This window comes from Callorhinus ursinus, unplaced genomic scaffold, assembly GCF_003265705.2.
Source record: "Callorhinus ursinus isolate GAN/ISIS: 27379988/994484 unplaced genomic scaffold, GSC_fseal_2.0 scaffold13, whole genome shotgun sequence".
NCBI classification, from domain to species: Eukaryota; Metazoa; Chordata; class Mammalia; order Carnivora; family Otariidae; genus Callorhinus; species Callorhinus ursinus.
This window is the reverse complement of record NW_027397075.1, coordinates 22,169,589-22,186,138: the sequence shown is the minus strand read 5'-3', so window position 1 is coordinate 22,186,138 and position 16,550 is coordinate 22,169,589. Positions and strand designations below refer to the sequence as shown.

Genomic DNA, 16,550 nt, shown 5'->3' with positions numbered 1-16,550 from the left:
TTCTTGGATCTTCCAGATCAGCCTGCGTGCTAACTGAATGCAACTGCGTGAGAGATCCATGTGAGACCAGTGGAAGTGCCTACACAAACCACAGAATCATGAAAAGTAATATATTGTTACTCTTTTAAGACATGAAACCTGGGTAGTTTATTCCATGGCAATAATGAACTGAGAGACATTATTCTTATAATTAGGCTACAATGTTACTTTTTGCTCAAAGCTTCATTTAAACAGTACCCTCCTCAATTTGTATCTAAATGCACTGAAAAATGATACTTGCTGTGTCCTATTATTAAATATCATAGAAATGGAAACTGAATTCTTAGAGATAAAAGAAAGGAATTTATAAATTGCTTTACGACATTTTCAGATGAAAAGCAATATGTAATTATAAAATATTGCTATATTCCTTAAGGACTGCAATTCTTAGAGAAAAGGAGGTTTAAAAAATATAATAGCCTTATCGTTAAATTTCACAGCTTCTATCAGTTTGACTGCCAACCTTAAAAGGGAATTTGCATGGAAACTAATATTAGTAAAAGCATCCTATGTGAAAATACCAGAAACAGATTTCATATCTATTTTGACAAAACTTCCTCAAATTTAAAAAGTATCTTTGATACCAAATGCGCCTGTTCAGCATGGTACACAGAGTAATTATCTAGTCTTTACAAATGAAATGTAACCCATTACAAAATGTTTCCCTCTTTTAGATGGTATTAAGGGAAAAAATACAGTAAGATTTTAATAAAAGATGAGAGCATGGATCCTCTGCAGAAAAATCAATCCTCTAAAACCCAATCCCTCAAATTTATTAAGTAAATATTTTACATAGTTATATTCTTTCCTTCGCATAATCTCCAGCATGTCAACGCAGCTGTTTTAGGTTAAGAGATGCATGGGCATACATAACAAATGACACTATAGTATAAGAAGAAGGCTGATTATATAGTCCAAAATTTAGGTTAAAGAATATGAATATATAATTGAAGATGAATAAATTAGGCAGAACTTTAACTCCCATTTGGCTGTTGATCCTTTTATGCTGTGCTCCTTCACATACCTGACCCTATAGAGAATGGTCGCTTGGCAGACCAAGATTACACACTTCTGGGTCCTCTGATCAAATTCCTTTGAAAGATCATCTTTTAGTTGAAACACAGAACAGCACATAAATCTGGTTATGAGGCTTCTGCCCTCTTTTCCACCACCCAGTGTCGTTCCTTAAGAGATTTTTCACCCTGTGCAGCAGATACTGGGTAATACTCTACCACTAAGAGAAGTAACCATGTGTCTGCTTGAGGCAAGAGAAAACAGCTCAGACAATTCTCAGCAGAGCTGACACAAGTAGTAGCCATTCCCCTCATTTTTGCTCATTTTTCCAAAAGTTAACAAAGAAGAAAATGTACGCTGTAAATTATGAGAAAGGCATTCTTATTTCAGAGTATCTGTGTTTACATCTGATATTAAAAATAATCTGACTTCTGCAATTCTTTCTATGATACCTGATACACATATACTACTAAAGGATGTAGTACTGGGGAACTAGGGAAGTGATAGCACTATTTTACCCTTTTTAACCAAGTTGTTAGGGCCATCACAAAAGAGTGGTACTGAGGTTCTACCTTTTTCTACACTCTTTGTCATTTTAAAAAGGGTTTTATACTATCTCACTTAAAATGAAACAAAATAGGGGTGCCTGGATGGCCCAACTAGTTGAGTGTACGACTCTGGATTCCAGCTCAGGTCATGACCTCTGGGTCGTGAGATCGAGCCCCTAGTCGGGCTCCATGCTCAGTGAGGAGTCTGCTTGAGATTGTCCCTCTCCCTCTGCCCCTGCCCCTGCTCACCCGCTCCCTCTCTCCCTCCCTCTCAATCAATCAATAAAATCTTTTTAAAATCTTTTTAAAAAATGAAATAAAAAAGAAAAATGGAAATCAGGTATAGGTCAAATAAGACAATGAATCCTCCTCTTTTCAAAATACTTCTGACCATATCAATTTTTAATTTTTGAGACCCAGTTTCAGTGAGAGATTTCTTAAAGAATCTGCTTTAAAAACCTCACTTTCTATCACTATTCTGTAAATTAAAATTTTACTGATTTTCCCAAGAGTATACCAATATAAAATGAAATTAACTGAAACACAAAGTACAACATCTTGACATAAATATTTTGAGAAACAAGGACAATCATAAGAGAGAATATCTGTATAATTTTGTTCTCTAATATAACTTGGTCATGTAATGAGTATAATAATTACAGTGATTATAAAGGTTCACGTTATATCAATCAATAATAAGAAGTAAGTTGCACACTGAAGTAATACAGTGTATAATTAAAAGTCCTTACATGTTTGAACAAGATTATTTAACTTATCTGAATGTCAGATGAATCACCTGCAAAATGGGGTAATAATGGTACCTACACCTCATATGGTTTTTGTGAGGATTAAATGAGATAATACGTATTGCTCAGAGCATAGCACAGAATAAACTTACAATAAATGTTTACAAGTGATAATTAGTGAAGGTGATGAATTCTAAAATAATCCACACTGGTAACGATGAAGAGAAGAAACTGCACTGTGCTTTTATAATGATTGATAACCAGCCTTAACAGAAAAAAAAAAAATCCTCCATACTTTTGCATTTTTACATCTTTGAAAATGTTTGTCTCTCTTCATTCAAAATTTTTTCTGGTAAATAATTTCCATATTCATTTCTGAATTCTCTCATCCATCAGTAAGAATATTTCTAGTTAGGATATTATAAACTCCCCACTTTCAACATGTAACTGCCTCAACAGCAGCTTATGACTCTCAGTTATTAAGCAGAGTTCTAGGAATTTCAGTTAAAAAGAGTATAACTGGGGCACCTGGGTGGCTCAGTCATTAAGCGTCTGCCTTCGGCTCGGGTCATGGTCCCAGAGCCCCGCATCGGGCTCCCTGCTCCGCGGGAAGCCTGCTTCTCCCTCTCCTGCTCCCCCTGCTTGTGTTCCTGCTCTCGCTGTGTCTCTCTCTGTGTCAAATAAATAAATAAAATCTTAAAAAAAAAAAGAGAGAGTATAACTGGCATACCTTGCTACTGGATGGGGTAGTGGAGAATCAAAAGGACAAGATTCATTGGGACCTGATTTTAAATCTAAGAGCTCAGTCACATGTTACATTCATTGTGTACATGTGCACAGACATCCAAAAGCAGCTTTCTTATCTCTGAGTAGGTGAGTAAAGCTGGACTGTTTCTCTGTTTTTGTTTTTTGCAATGACTGAAGAACAAGGGGGTGTTAAGTTGGCTTAAAAGAGGGATTTGTTTCAACTAACAAATAGAGGATTAGTCTTTAATGAAGGCACAGAATTCTCAGACAGCTGACCAAGATCAAACAAAGAATATTATTATAATTAGAACAGAGATTTCAGATAAGGAGAGAGTAATTAACAAACTCTAGGTTGTGATGGTATGACTTCATCAAGCTCACGTGTTTAGCACTTGGAAAAAGGAGGATTTGAACTCAAGCAGTCTAACTCCAACGAGCTCTTAATCATTATGCTAAGACCAAATTACATGGGTAATTACATAAAAACTAGTGTTTTCCTACATGAAGATTAAATTTATAATTCATTATAACAAGTACATTCTAACATAATAAATGGCATGTTCATTTACTTTGACCACTTAGATCTTTAGATTAATCTTAAAATACCATTTTCATACAAAGAAGTTGTTTTTTAATTTTCTTTTTTTTAAGAAGATTTACTTACTTATTTGAGAGAGAGAACAAGCAGGAGGAGAGGGAGAGAGAGAATCTAAAGCAGACTCCCCGCTGAGCACAGAGCCCAATGAGGGGCTCGATCCCAGGACCCTGAGACCATGACCTGAGCCAAAATCAAGAGTCGGATGCTTAAGTGACTAAGCCACCCAGGCACCCAGCTTTTTAATTTTCTATAGCAATGAAAACGTAATTTGTAATTCCATCAATATGTAAATTGGCATTTATTAATCTGGAGCACTCAGGGAAGGAAAACACTCTTCCCTCACTGGCTCGGGAGCAAGCCATTAAAATAAAAAGCTATTATTTCGCAGACTATTCACTTTCCTGCTGATATTAGTGAGGCTGGGGCATCAGGTAGGAAGCACATCAGAACCATTTCTGCTTCTGCTTTGAGCACACAAAATACCAAATGGAAAATGACCAAATCATTAGGGAAAACATTATTCCCAAGTTCTAAAATGGTATTAAAAACAATAAGAAAAAAATGCAAATTATAAATCAGCACAATGGCACTTCAGTTAACAAATACCCCCGAAGGCCTATCGGCTGTCAATGTTAAGTGCAGAACCATGAAAATGAGGTGACGTTTAAATTACTTGGTCTTAACAATGACAGGTATTTCAGATTTACCAGGATAAACACCACCCACACCTATATATTTGCATAACGTAAGATCATCAGCCAACACTTCCTGCAAATGGCAATTTTTAGCATATTTCTTCCACACACATACACCGTGTTGAGTAGGGAATAAATTACTATTCGCTACCTTTCTTTTATGATGGGTTGTGGAAGCATCCATCTCCTCCTCCCCTATATTATCAATTTGTGAAGTTGGACTACAATTCATTCTCTCCTCTTCTTGTCTCTGAAGTCTGTCTGCTACAGCCTGAATAGCTTCTGTCCACTCTTCCCTATAAAAACAAGTACAGTTTCCCATTAATAAAGAATGGTAAATGATTCAATTATTTCCCTTTCATAAAATATGACATCAACACAACTAAAGTCTATTCCAGGATAATATACACACACATATGTAAATATAACCTCCCACCCTTACTCAAAGGTGAAATTAATCCCAAAAGCATTTAACATTACAGACCTTACAATTGTAGGAGCATTTATTTAAGAGTAGAAGAAAAAAGAAGGAAAGGATTATAAGGAAATTCAGTTAAAACCCTTTAAAAGTACAGTTCAATTTTATTACCTATCCACATCTTACCTAGAAAGTAAATTGACCCCCCAAAGCTTGCTGCCCCTTACAAAACTTTTTTTGTCTAGCCATTGTTAAATTCATCATTGACATAGTCAAGATCTTTACTGTGGTCCAAAAGAAGTTCCAAGAAAAGGTTTTCAAAGCCAAGGCCTTTCACTGTTCCCAAATCACAGATAAGTTAAAAAAATGTCATAGTTTGTAGGTAAAATAGTAAGCCTCAGGAGCACTGGGTGAAATGTGTATTATCAGATCAAGAATCATTCATTTCCATATAAATTTTTAAATCAGCATGTGTTAAAGTCTGTTAGAATTTTGAGTGGAATTGTATTAAATCTATGGATCAATTTGGGGTAGATTACTATCTGAAAAACTTAAATTTTCCACTCCCTAAAGATAGTATAGTCTTCATTTACTTAGGTCTTTAATCTCCCAATACAACCTTTGGGATTTTCTGTGAAAATGTCTTGCATATTTTACATTTATTCAGAAGTATTTTATTTTTTAAAAATTATTTTTTCATTGAAGTACATTTGACATACAGTATTACATTAATTTCAGGTGTACAACATAGTTATTCAACCCTTACATGCACTATGAAATGCTCACCACATAAATGTAATTACCCTCTGTCATCATACAAAGTTATTACAATATTATTGACTATATGTGCTATGCTGTATTTTACACCCCTGTGACTTACTTACTTTCTTTAAACCTTCTTTGGAAAAATGTCTGTTCAAGCCCTCTCTGCCCATTTTTTAACCAGATTATTTGGGAGTTTTCGGTTTGAGTTATAGGAGTTATTTGTATATCTTGGGCATTAACCCTTTATCAGATATGTCATTTGCAAATATCTTCTCTCATTCAGTAGGTTGCCTTTTTGTTTTGTTGATTGTTTCCTTTGTAAAGCCATTTTAGTTTGATGCAGTTTCAATTGTTTATTTTTGCTTTTGTTGCCCATGCCTTAGAAGACAGATCCAAAAAATACTGCTGAAACCATTGTCCAAAGGTTACCACTTATGTATTCTTTTAGGGGTTTTTATCATTTCAGGTTTTATATTTTGGTATTTATTCCAGTTTGAGTTTATTTTTGTATATGATGTAAAAAAAAAAAAAAGTGGTCCAGTTTCATTCTTTTGCATTAGCTGTTCAGTTTTTCCAACACAATTTACTGAAAAATTGTCTTTCCCTATTGTATATTCTAGCATATTCTGTTATAGATAAAATGACAAAATAAGTGTGGGTTTATTTCTGGGCTGTCCACTGTGTTCCCATTGATCTGTGTGTCTATTTTTGTGCCAGCACCATACTGTTTTGATTACCATAGCTTTGCACTATATCTTGAAATCTGGGATTCTGATACTATCAGCTTTGTTCTTTCTCAAGGTTGCTTTTGCTATTCAGGGTCTTCAGTGGTTCCATATAAATTTTAGTTCTATGAAAAAATTATTGATATTTTGATAGGGTTTGCAATGAATCTATAGATTGCTTCAGGTAGTATGGGCATTTTAACCATATTAATTCTTCTAATCCATGAACATGGTATGTCTTTCCAATTATTTGTATCACCTTCCACTTCTTTCCTCAGTGTCTTATAGTTTTTAGAGTGCAGGTTTTCACCTCCTAGGTTAAATTTATTCTTTTTGAACCAATTGCAAATGGTACTGTTTTCTTAATTTCTCTTTCTGATAGTCCTTGTAAGTGCATAGAAATGCAACAAATTTCTACATGTTACTTTTGTATCCTGCAACTTCACTGAATTCATTTATTATTTCTAATATTTTTCTTGGTCAAGTTTTAGGGTTTTCTTTTTTTTTAATTTTTATTTATTTGACAGAGAGAGACACAGCGAGAAAGGGAACACAAGCAGGGGGAGCGGGGAAAGGGAGAAGCAGGCTTCCCGCTGAGCAGGGAGCCCAATGTGGGGCTCAATCCCAGGACCCTGAGATTGTAATCTGAGCTGAAGGCAGACACTCAATAACTGAGCCACCCAGGTACCCCAAGTTTTAGGCTTTTCTATATTTAGTATCATTCACCTACAGAAAGTGACAGTTTTACTGCCTCCTTGCCAGTTTGGATGCCTTTTATTTCTTTTTCTTGTCTGACTGATGGGGCTAACACTTCCAGTATTGTGTTGATTAAAAGGGGTGAGAGTAGACATCCTTGTCTTGTTCCTGATCTTAGAGTTTTCCTAAGAAAACTTGGAAATTTTCACCATTAAGTATGATGTTAGCTGTGGGTTTATGGACTTTATTATGTTGAGCTACATTCTCTATACCTCTATATCCATTTTCTTGAAAGTGAATGGATGTTGTATTTTGTCAAATGCTTTTTCTGCACCTATGGAGATGATCATATGATTTTCATCCTGCATTTTGTTAATGTGCTGTATCACACTCACTGTTTTGTGGATATGAAACCATCCTTGCACCCATGGAATAAATCCTATTTGATCATGGGGAATGATCCTTTCAATGTACTTTGAATCTGGTTTGTTCATGTTTTGTGCCAATTTTGCATCTGTGTCCATCAGATACTGGCCTATAATTTTCTTTTTATAGTATATTTGTCTGGTTTTGGAATCACAGTAATGCTGGCCTCACAGAATGAATTTAGAAGCAATCCTTGCTCTTTAATTTCCTAGAATAGTTTGAGAAGAATCGGTATTAAGTCTTCTTTAAATGTTTGGTAGAATTTACCTATGAAGCCATCTGGTCATGGACTTTTTTTACTTACTGGGAGTTATTTGATTACTGATTTGATTCCATTACTACTAATTGATGTCTGTTTAGATTTTCTATTTCCTCCTCTTTCAATCCTGGAAGATTCTAGTTTCTAGGAATTTATCCATTTCTTCTAGGTTGCCTAATTTGTTGGCATATAATTTTTCATAGCAGTCATCCCCTTTGTATTTCTGTGGTGTCAGCTATAATTTTTGTTTCATTTCTGATTTTGAGTCCTGTCTTTTTTTGTTCTTTAAGAGTCTGGCTAAAGGTTTATCAATTTTGTTTTGCTTTTCAATAAACTAGCTCTTAGTTTCATTGATCTTTTGTATTATTCTTTTTTATTTATTTATAAAAAGTCTCCATTTTATTTATTTCCACTCTGGTGTGATTATTTCCTTCCCTCTACTAACCTTGGGCTTTGTTTGTTCTTCTTTTTCTAGATCCTTAGGAGTAAGGTTAGATTGTTTGAGATTTTCCTTGTTTTAGTTGTTTTTTGGTAGGCCTGTATCATTGGAAATTTGCCTCTTATAACTGCCTTTGCTGAGTAGTGAAGATTTTGAACTGTTGTGTTTCCATTTTCATTTGTCTGCATCTATTTTTTTTTAGTTTTCTCTGTGTTTTCTTCATTGACCCACTGGTTGTTTAGTTGCATATTGTTAAAACACCATGTTTGTGGGGTTTTTTTTTCAGTTTTTTCTTGTAACTGATTTCTAGCTTCATATTGTTGTGGCTGGGAAAGATGGCTGATATGATTTCAATCTTTTCAAACTTATTAAACTTATCTTCTTAAATTTATTTTGTGGCTTACTATGTAATCTGTCCTGGAGAATGTTCCATGAGTACTTGAAAATAATGTGTATTCTGTTGTTTATAGATGGAATGTTCTGTATATATCTTTTAGGTCTGTCTGGTCTAATGTGTCATTCAAGCCACTGTTTCCTTCTTTATTAATTTTTTTTTCTGGATAATTTCTCCATTGATGTAAATGGGGTGCCAAAATCCCCTCCTATTATGTTAATTTCTCCTTTTATGTCTGTTAATTTGCCTTATATATTTAGGTGCTCCTATGTTGGGTGCATAGAAATTTATAACCATTATATCCTCTCGTTGGCTTGATCCCTTCATCATTATATTATGCCCATCCAGGTTTCTTGTTACAGTCTTTGCTTGAAAGTCAATTTTGTCTGATATGAGTATTGTTACTCCAGTTTTTTTTTTCCACTTCCATTTGCACAGTATATGTTTTTCCAGCCCTTCACTTTCAGTCTGTATGTGTCTTAAGGTCTGAAGTAAGTCTCTTGTAGACAGCATATATTTGGGTCTTATTTTGTTTTTTCTTCATTCAGTCACCCTTTATCTTTTGATTGGAACTTTAAGTCCATTTACATTAAAAGTAATTATTGATAGGGATGTACTTATTGCCATTTGTTGGCATATGACAACTGGCATGTAACCGTTTTCTGGTTGTTTTGTAGTTTTTCTTGGTTCCTTTCTTCTTCTCTTACTCTCCTCCCTTGTGATTTTATGATTTTCTTGAGTGCTAAGCTTGGATTCTTTTCTCTTTAGGTTTTGTATCTATTAAAGATTTTTGGTTTGTGGTTCATATAAGGTTCACATATAACACCCTATGTATATAGGAGTCTATTAAAGTTAATGTTCAATTAACTTTCACACATTCTAAAAGCACATTTTTATTACCACTCTCCACATTTTATGTATTTGACTTCACATTTTACATCTTTATTTTGTATATCCATTAACTAATTATTGTAGATATAACTGATTTTATTACTTTAATCTCTTAATCTTCATACAAGTTTTATAAGTGATTGATCTACTACCTTTACCATATGTTTGCTTTTACCAGTGAAATTTTTCTTTAATAATTTTCTTAGTTCTCATTATGGCTTTTCTTTTCTTCTTAAAAAAGTCCCTTTAACATTTCTTACAAGGCTAGTTGAGTTGTGATGAACTTTACTTTTATTTGTCTGGGAAACTCTTTCCTCTTTCCCTCTACTGTGAATGACAACCTTGCTGGGTAGAGTATTCTTGGTTGTAGTTTTCTTCCTTTCATCACTTAGATTAGAGCATGCCACGTCCTTCTGGCCTGCAAAGTTTCTGCTGAAAAATCAGCCTTATGCCATTTTCCTTTTATATAACTTGCTGCCTTTAAGATTATTTTTTCATCTTTAATTTTTGACATTTTAATTATTATGTGTCTTGATGTGGATCTCTTTGGGTTTATCTTGTTTAGGACTCTCTCTGGTTCCTGGACCTGGCTGTCCCTTTCCTTCTCCAGGTTAGAAACCTTTCAACTATTTGTTCTTCAAAGAAGTTTTCTTCCCCCTTTCTCTCTCTTCTCCTTTGAGAACCCTATAATGCACATGTTACTAAGTTGATGTTGTCCCTTACATATCTTCATATTTTTAGATTCTTTTTACTCTTTGCTGTTCAGCTGGAGTGTCTTTCACTACTTTCAGATTGCTGATCTGTTCTTCTGCATCCTTTGGTCTGCTGTTATTTCCTCTAAATGTCCTGCTGGGTGTGGAGGGGCAGAAGCGGCTTTGGAGGGACATCTGCCAGCACAGGTCCACAGAGCAGGTGTCTGCAGTGCTAGCAAGGTAGAAGGAGAGTGTCAGAACTGGTGCCTGCCAGCATGGGGCCAACTATGCTGAAAGAAAAATGGCACCTGCCAACTCTTCCACTATCAGAGAAAGTTCCTACAGATTCTTGATCCTCCAGCACAACCCTACAATTGGTCAATAAATCTCTTTCATATATAGCCCAGAAGCTTTCATACTACTGCCTCTGTATTGGGTCTCAAAGTGAGTGATACTGTGCAGAGACCCTTTAAGAGCCTTGTCAGTTATATATAGCTCTCCACCTTTCCTGGAGTTAAGACCCACCAATTTTCAAAGCTCTTGAGTTAAGCCCCACTGATTTTCAAAGCCAGAGGCTATGGAGGCTTGCCTTCCCAGAGCAAATCCCCAGGGCTGGAGTGCCCAATAGAGGTCCTCACAGAAGACGTCTGCACCTGAGATAGCCCTCCTGCTTGTGGGTCAATATGTCTGGGGTTTGGTTCCCAAGTTTGTCTCTATACCTCCCACTCTTCTTGATGTGGTTTTTAAAATATGGAAGAGCTGTTCAGTAGTCTTCAGGCTTTGCTCAAAGTGAGTTATACTATATATAGTTGCAGCAATGGTGTGTCCATGAGAGGAAGTGATCTCAGGATCTTCCTACTCTACCATCTCCCTTGAACAAAATCAGTTGATTGTTTTCTTAGGATGTTTCTTTCTTTGGCAGCATTCTTCACTTTTTAGAGATCCCTTCCTGAGTTACCTATTCCCAACTATTTTTTATGCTATTGTGGAAGCTTTAAAAAATTTTTTTTTAATTTTCTAATTTTTCTTGGTAGTATTTACAAATAAAGTTGGTTTTGTATGTTGACCTTGTACCTTGAAGCCTCATTAACTTGACATATCAGTTCTAATACCTTTTATTTTTCTGGATTTTCTACACATGCAAACATGTCCACAAATAAGAGCAATTTTGCTTCTTCCTTTCCAATCTATTTGCCTTTTACTTATTTTTCTTGCCTTATAATGCCCTATAGCAGACCGTTAGTACAATGTTATATGAAAGTGGTGAGAAAAGACATTCTTACTCTGTTCTAGATCTTAGAGAGAAAGCACTGAAGTTTTTACCTTTAATAATCACATAAGCTGTAGGTTTTCTATAGATAGAAGTTGAGTAAGTTCCCTTCTCTTCCTTGTCAGCTGAGTGTTTTAGTTAGAAAGGGTTTTGAATTTTGGCAAATGCTTTTTCTGCATCTGTTGAGATGACCATGTAGTTTTTCTACTTTATCCTCTGAATATAGTGAATTTAGTTTAATGATTTCAGATGATAATGCAACTGAACTCTTGGATATACTCCATTTTGTCATGATGTATTATTCTTTTTCCACATTTTTTGAATTTGTCAAAATTGTGTTAAGAAATTTTGCACTGATGGTCACAAGTATATTAGACTATAGTTCTATCTTCTTATGATAGTTTTGCCTGGTTTTTGAAACAGGAGTGCCCTTATAAAGTAAGTTGGAAAGTGTTCTCTTCCCTATTGTTTTCTGAAATAAGACTGTGTAGGACTGGTAATATTTCTTTAAATATTTGACAGAACTCATCAGTGAGGCCATCTGGACTTGGGAGTTTTCTTTGAGGAAAGGTTTTTAAATTATTAACTCAATTCTGTTCATTGGCATTGGCTGTTCAAGTTTTCTGATGTTTTCTTGGGTTGATATATTTGTAATTTGTGTCCTCCCTTTTTTTTTTTTTCTTTAACAATCTTCTAAGATGTTTTCCATTCTTCTAGTTTTTTTCAAAGAATTAGCTTTGGTTTATTGATTACTATTTTTGTTTCCTATTTCACTGATTTTTAGCTCGAATGTTCCCACTTGATGTTTGCTTTGGGTTTACTTTATTTTTCTAGTTTCTTAAAAAGAAAGCTTAGGTTATTGACTTAACTTTCTTCTTTCCAAGTACAGGCACTTATTGTTATGAATTTCCCTCTAAGCATTCACAAATTTTAATATGCTTTATTTTCATTATCCTTCAATAAAAATGATTTTCTAATGGCTCCTGTGAATTGTTTTTGACCCAATGATTTTTAAGAGGTATGCTGTTTAATTTCCAAATAGTTGAGAGTTTTTCAGGTTCTTATTCTTACTGATTTCTAAGCAATTCTACTGAAGCCAGAAACTATATTTTATATAATATCAATCATGCTAAATATACTAAGAATTGCTTATGATCCAGAATATGAGCTATCCTGGTGAATATACCATGTGTATTTGAAAATAATGTATTTTCTCACTTTTGGGTGTAGTATTCTGTAAATATCAACTACATCAAGGTGGTTGACAGTATTATTCTATAACTTCCTGATTTTTTTGTCTAGCTGCTCTATCACTTGCTGGAAAGAATTTAAAAATCTTTTTTAAGATTTTTGAGATTGGGACTGTCTACTTTACTCTGTTTAATTCCGTTATGCATGCATACATATTCATGATTGTTACAGCATCCATATCAAATGACACTATTATCATTATAAAGTGTCCTGGAACTCTCTAGAATATTATTTTATTTTGAAATCTGATATAGCAAATCTCTTCCTGTAGTTACTATTTGCATGATATATTTTTACTAATCTGTATTTTCAAGTTAGCTATGCCTTTATACTTAAAGTGCATTTCTTATAGACAGCACATAAGTGGGCCTCGTATTTTTAATTCTGAAACTCTCTGCCTTTTAACTGCAGTGTTTAACCCATTAACATTTAATGCAATTATTTATATGGTTGCACATAAGTCTACTATTTTACTTTTTTTAATTTCTCTCTTCTTTCTTTTTTCCTGTCTGTTTTTGTTTCATTATTTTAAATTTTCAGAATTCCATTTCATTTTTCCTGTTGGCTTCTCAGCCTTTTTTTTTTTTTTTTGCATATTTTTATATATAGCATTAGCTTCACACAGACAACCTACATAATGTACTCTGGATTAATTTTTTATGATTCTATTTCTCCTCATATCAGCATTATAGTCATCATGTGCTTGCTTTCCTTTTAGCAATTATCCTTGAAGTCATAACATTCATCCTCAATTTAGCAAAGTCTTATATGTCCATACTTTTAAGTCTTCTAAGAAAATGCACTGATGTCATAAGACATTAACTCCCATTTTTCCCTCAACCTCAATTTATATATTATTAGATTTTTAATTCTTCATATAATTAAACCACAAAATGTTATTTTTATTCATAAGATCAATATTCCTTTGGTTTTATCAATTTATTTACCATTTTGTTTTTCATTCCTTCCTGTATCTCTTCTCCCTGTCTGAAGAATGCTGTTACTATTTCCTTTTCTGTAAGTCTGCTGGTGAGAAATTCTATCAATTCTGAACTGAAGTTATTGAAATATTTGACTGAAATATTTTCATCTTACTTTCACTCTTGGAAAGTATTTTTGCTCATTAGCACTTATATTCTTTCAGCACTTTGAGAATATCATTCCATTATCTCTAATTATCATTCCATCCCATATATTCCATGTCAATTATTTCTACTGATATCACCTTTTGGTCTAACTGATGCTCCTTTAAAGGCAATTTATCTTTTTTCTCTGCTTTGAGAATTTTCCCATTGTCTTTGCTTTCAAAAGTCTAATGAGACTAAGTGGGTTTTCTTTGTATTTTTCCTGCATGGGATTTACAGGACTTCTTGAATATGTGGTTTGGTTATCTTTAACCATTTTAGAAATTTCTCAGCCATTATCACTACAAATACTTTCTGACCCATTCTTTCACTCTTCCATTTTGAGACTCCAATTGACCTTCTTACTACACTCTTTTCATCTTACGTTGCCTTCTTATTTATTTTTACTTTCCATCCTTATCTCCATGTTTCATTCTGCATATTCTGTTATAACCTATGTTTAAATTCCTAATTTTCCCCAATGTTAGGCCTAGTTTACTGTTAAAACCATCCACCAGCACTCATGATTTTAAATATCTTGTTTTTCAATTTTAGAATTCCCATTTTATTCTTTTTTATAATTTCTAGCTCTGATGAATTTCCTAGCCTTAACTGTAATTTCCTTGAATATACTCACAGAGTTCTTTTAAATTCTGTCTGATAACTCCATTATCTAGAGAGCCCATGAATCTGACTCAGTTGCCTGATTTTGTCTCTGTGGTTTCTGAATCTTTGAATCTTTGTGTACTTGTTTATTTTTTAATCCATATCAAACAATGTACATTAAAATGTAAACAGACAGTTTGAGATTATTTAATTTGCCTTTTTTTTTTTAAGATTTTATTTATTTATTTGAGAGAGAGAGAGACAGAAACAGCATGAGAGGGGAAAGGGTCAGAGGGAGAAGCAGGCTCCCCGCCGAGCCGGGAGCCGGATGTGGGACTCGATCCCACGACTCCGGGATCATGACCTGAGCCGAAAGCAGTCGCTTAACCAACTGAGCCACCCAGGTGCCCTATATTTGCTTTTAACAAGTTCCAGGGAGACTAGCAAAAGTGGATCACATTAACCAAATTTAAGACCTGAAATAATTTAAAGCTAGACTTCAATCCTTAAAAGGTAAGTCTAAATCCGAGTTTATCCTTTCTTCTAGTGCCAACATAAAATGTATTGATGTACCATGACCCCTCTTTGGTAGGCCCTGGATTCCAGAACATGATTCCTAGATCTGACAGTTACTCCAAATGTCAATATCTCAGACACTTCTAGAATTGGCAGGCACCCCTAGTAAAATAGTGAGCTCTTCTCTCTGGGTTTCACCCATCTATAAAGTTTTGGTCCCATAATTCTTCACAGCCAAATTGCCTCGTGTATGTCTTTTTTTTGTTTCTGTGTGTGTGTGTGTGTGTGTGTGTGTGTGTGTGTGTGTTTAAACATTTTGTCCATCTTTTTGGAGAGTTCTTAGGTGGACTACTGACCTAAATTACCTCATTCACCACAATTAAAATATATATGTATGCTCTGCAAAAAAAGTATTGGGCCCAAATAGCTCACTAATCAAAGAATTCATGCAATCTTCTAATTGCTAAGTAATGTTGGAAAATGTACTCAACTTGGAAAACAGAATGGAGACCCCCCCCAGGAAGCAAGTAAATTTTCCTATTTAAAGTATATATACTACTTATATGAAAATGAATCAATTTTCTTAAGCTGATCATCATTTAAAAATAAACATTTAATTAAGATGTCTAATATAAACTGTCTAAAATATATTTAGTATGCTACTAAAGCTCAATAAGCCATACTGTAATATGGACTTATAGTAGTAATAAGGGAAACCCTGATATTGTAAATACATATAAGGAAGTGTTATAGGTAAAATGATAACAAGTTTGCACTGAGACAGTGGTGCTCTAAGAAAAACAATGTTAAGTTTGGAATGGGGACCAAAGGAGAGGAATGAGTTTTAAGTGGGGAAGTATAAGATGAGCTGGTACAGGAAGAAACAAGCAAGGGAAGGTATTTCTAGCATAGGGGCAAAAGAGCCAAAAAGAGCCACAAGCGATGTGAGAGTCACTAAAGAATTAGGACTTGGGAAACTCTAAGTAGTTCATCGTAGTTGTAACATAAGGGGGTATAAGCGTGCACAAGAACATGGGTGTGTGAGTGCAGCAGGGCCATCGTGGTGACAATGAAAATGATCAGCTCTAAGAAAGGAAAATAATCTGGGTCTATAAAGTGGATGTTCCAGTATAACAAAATAAACTAGACATGAAAAATCGTATTTCACAGTTGACAGTGAATAATTTGAAGTGCATTCATTAAAACCAGGGAAAAATGTGTGTACGCTATTACAAAAAGCATTACATATTATTTAAAAATAAAAAAATAATAGACCATCCTACCTGAAAGGAAGAAACAAAGTTACTATTATCTGCAGATGCTATGCCTGCAAAAGCTAAGAACATTTTAGAAAAAACACACAAACAAACAGCAGTAACTGGAGTTTTGCTTTACTATATGTTTGCTTTTACCTGAAATTTTTTCCTTTCTTAATTTTCTTATTTCTAGTTAAGGCCTTTTCTCTCCCTTAGAAGTTAAAAGCTTTATAAACCTTCTTTAATTAAAACCATGTGGTCTCAGTGCTAGAATGATGGAGAAGTCAAAGGGGAAAAAAAGAGAAAAAAAACCCTAAAAATACAAATATTTACGTATATGTGCCATCCATAATCAGGGAGGACAGAATGGATTATTCAATGAAAAGAAATGAAGAACGGAGCTGATACAATGGTCTCATCCTTTGGAAAAAGTAG

General features: G+C 34.4%; 1 protein-coding gene across 3 annotated transcripts in view; it reads right to left on the bottom strand.

Moving 5' to 3' along the window:
* The window catches only part of AKT3 (AKT serine/threonine kinase 3), a 318,344-nt gene that overhangs the window by 139,139 nt on the left and 162,655 nt on the right, over positions 1-16,550 (bottom strand). For all 3 annotated transcript variants that reach the window (XM_025877589.2, XM_073899912.1, XM_073899913.1), the window contains exon 5: positions 4,539-4,683. In XM_025877589.2, coding sequence (XP_025733374.1) covers positions 4,539-4,683 — 145 coding nt within the window. The remainder of the gene's footprint in view (positions 1-4,538; positions 4,684-16,550) is intronic.